Source organism: Nannobrachium achirus (assembly GCF_963921795.1).
Source record: "Nannobrachium achirus genome assembly, chromosome: 17".
Classification (NCBI taxonomy): Eukaryota; Metazoa; Chordata; class Actinopteri; order Myctophiformes; family Myctophidae; genus Nannobrachium; species Nannobrachium achirus.
In genome coordinates, this window is record NC_137824.1 from 22,207,597 (window position 1) to 22,209,677 (window position 2,081).

The 2,081-nt window shown below is 47.4% G+C and overlaps 1 protein-coding gene across 1 annotated transcript; it reads left to right on the forward strand.

Moving 5' to 3' along the window:
- Positions 1-422: 422 nt before the first annotated feature.
- Positions 423-1,490, forward strand: LOC308302327 (N-acetyllactosaminide beta-1,3-N-acetylglucosaminyltransferase 2; the record flags this gene model as incomplete). Its single annotated transcript, XM_080746583.1, has 1 exon — positions 423-1,490. One exon carries the CDS (start codon positions 423-425, stop codon positions 1,488-1,490), a length of 1,068 nt encoding a protein of 355 aa, XP_080602709.1.
- Positions 1,491-2,081: the final 591 nt, after the last annotated feature.

Sequence of the window (2,081 nt, forward strand, 5' to 3'; positions counted from 1 at the left end):
CACGGGTCCGATGTCGCTGGTGGAACTTCCTGATCTGTCTGTGCACTCCATGCATTCTTCTGGCCCTGCTCTTCATCTACGTTACCCTGATGTTGTGTTACAATATGGCAAGCATTACAAGCGCAACAACACTTCAAGATCAGATTAAAAAGATTCACTTTCAAGATCAGATTAAAAAGATTCACTTCATTGCCCCAGGGACTTACAGAAATGAGGGGTTAGCCCCAATACCTACAAGATTCTGGGACCCTGAACCACATGGGGGTGCCCTCTGGAATCGACTCCAACTGGAGATTGACCGCTACAACAATCCCATCCTTACTGACAGGAGAACCACAAGGGAACGTAAAAGAAAGAACAGCAGTTATAATGATAATATGATGAAGGCAAGTTTTTCCGCCATTGGAGACCTGAAAACCAGAATGAGTGACTTTGCCAAACTGCCAGAGCAGATGAAGGAGTTTGTGAGCTCAATGCACAGAAGGGAGTACCCCAACCTCATCCTGCCACGCATGCCCTGTGGAGTTGGGCTTGAGGACGAGAAGGAGTCCCCCCTGCTTCTCCTGGCCATCAAGTCTGTGGCGACAAACTTTGAGAGACGACAGGTCATTCGTCAAACATGGGGCCAGGTCGGCTGGGTGGCAGGCCAGAGGAAAAACGGAAGCGTGGAAGGGGAAGTAGGCAAAAGCGGAGGCTACGTCCGCAGGGTGTTCCTGCTAGCCAAACTGAGCCGACAAGAGATGGGTGCGGACTTGTCTGATGAGTTACTGCAGCTGGAGAGCAGGCACTATGGAGACATCCTACAGTGGGACTTCAAAGATTCCTTCTTCAACCTCACTTTAAAAGATGTGCACTTCTGGGACTGGTTCTCACGGCACTGCAAGCGGGCGCGCTTCGTCTTTAAGGGAGACGACGACGTGTTTGTCAACACCCCGGCCATGCTGGACTACCTCCTGGACCAAGAGGAGAAGCTGGGACAATCCACTGCCATGAGAGGCTTCATGGCCGGAGAGGTCATAGGAGCAGCCATACCTAACAGAGTGATGACGTCAAAATACTTTGTCCCAGAAAGCTTCTACAAAGGCTTATACCCTGCATACGCAGGTGGGGGTGGGGTGGTGTACTCGGGCCAGTTGACAAAACTTCTCAACCAGGTATCCAAAACGGTTCACCTGTTCCCCATTGATGACGTCTATGTGGGAATGTGCATGATTAAACTGAAGGCCGCCTACCCCACGCACCACCCTGCCTTTCTGACATTTGACTTCCCTAAGAAAGAGGAGGAGCAGCAGCCGTGCGCCCACCACAAGATCTTGCTGGTTCACAAACGCAGCCCCGACCAAGTAATTCAACTGTGGTCAGAGCTCAAAGAAAAACATCCCGAGTGCTGGAATGCAACTCTGAGGACGTCAGAACCAAAAAACATGACAACAAAGTCCAGACAAGTCAAGTTAAAGCGCCTGAAAAAACGAGAACTTGACTACATTTAAATCTTCACTGCAACCTTTTTTAACAATCGTCTATCAACTCTTGGCTGTTCATAGATAACCAACATCTATATTTGTACTGTATTATTTATATCCGCAGACATTATCTAAAGCAAGGGTCTTCAACAGGGGGTCTGGGACCCCTAGGGGGTCCTCAGAGTTACTACAGGGGGTCCTCCAAATCTTTGTGTGATAGAAAGAAAAGAATAAAATCTCCTTATTAGCCAGATTCTTAACCAGATTCAGAGAACTGACAACTGAGGCGTTGTGAGCTTGTAGATCAGCTATTTTCAGCAAAGAGGTCTGGTGTTGAGGGGAGAAGTATTGCCAGTTCAAGTGGTTAAATATCTGAAAACACAAATTGACATGAATCAAAAAAAAAAAAAGAAACACTAATGATTGTGCTGTCAAACAATGAAACTACAGTATATGGATCTGATAAGGTTGTGGGGGTCCCTGCTTCATTTCTCTCTCAACTAAGGGGTCCTTGGCCTGAAAACGTTGAAGACTCTTGATCTAAAGGCGTGTCCTAAAAGAGTCACTCTCTCATAAAAAAATCGAACCTCTGTTCGAAGTGGAGCTGTGTGTGTGTGT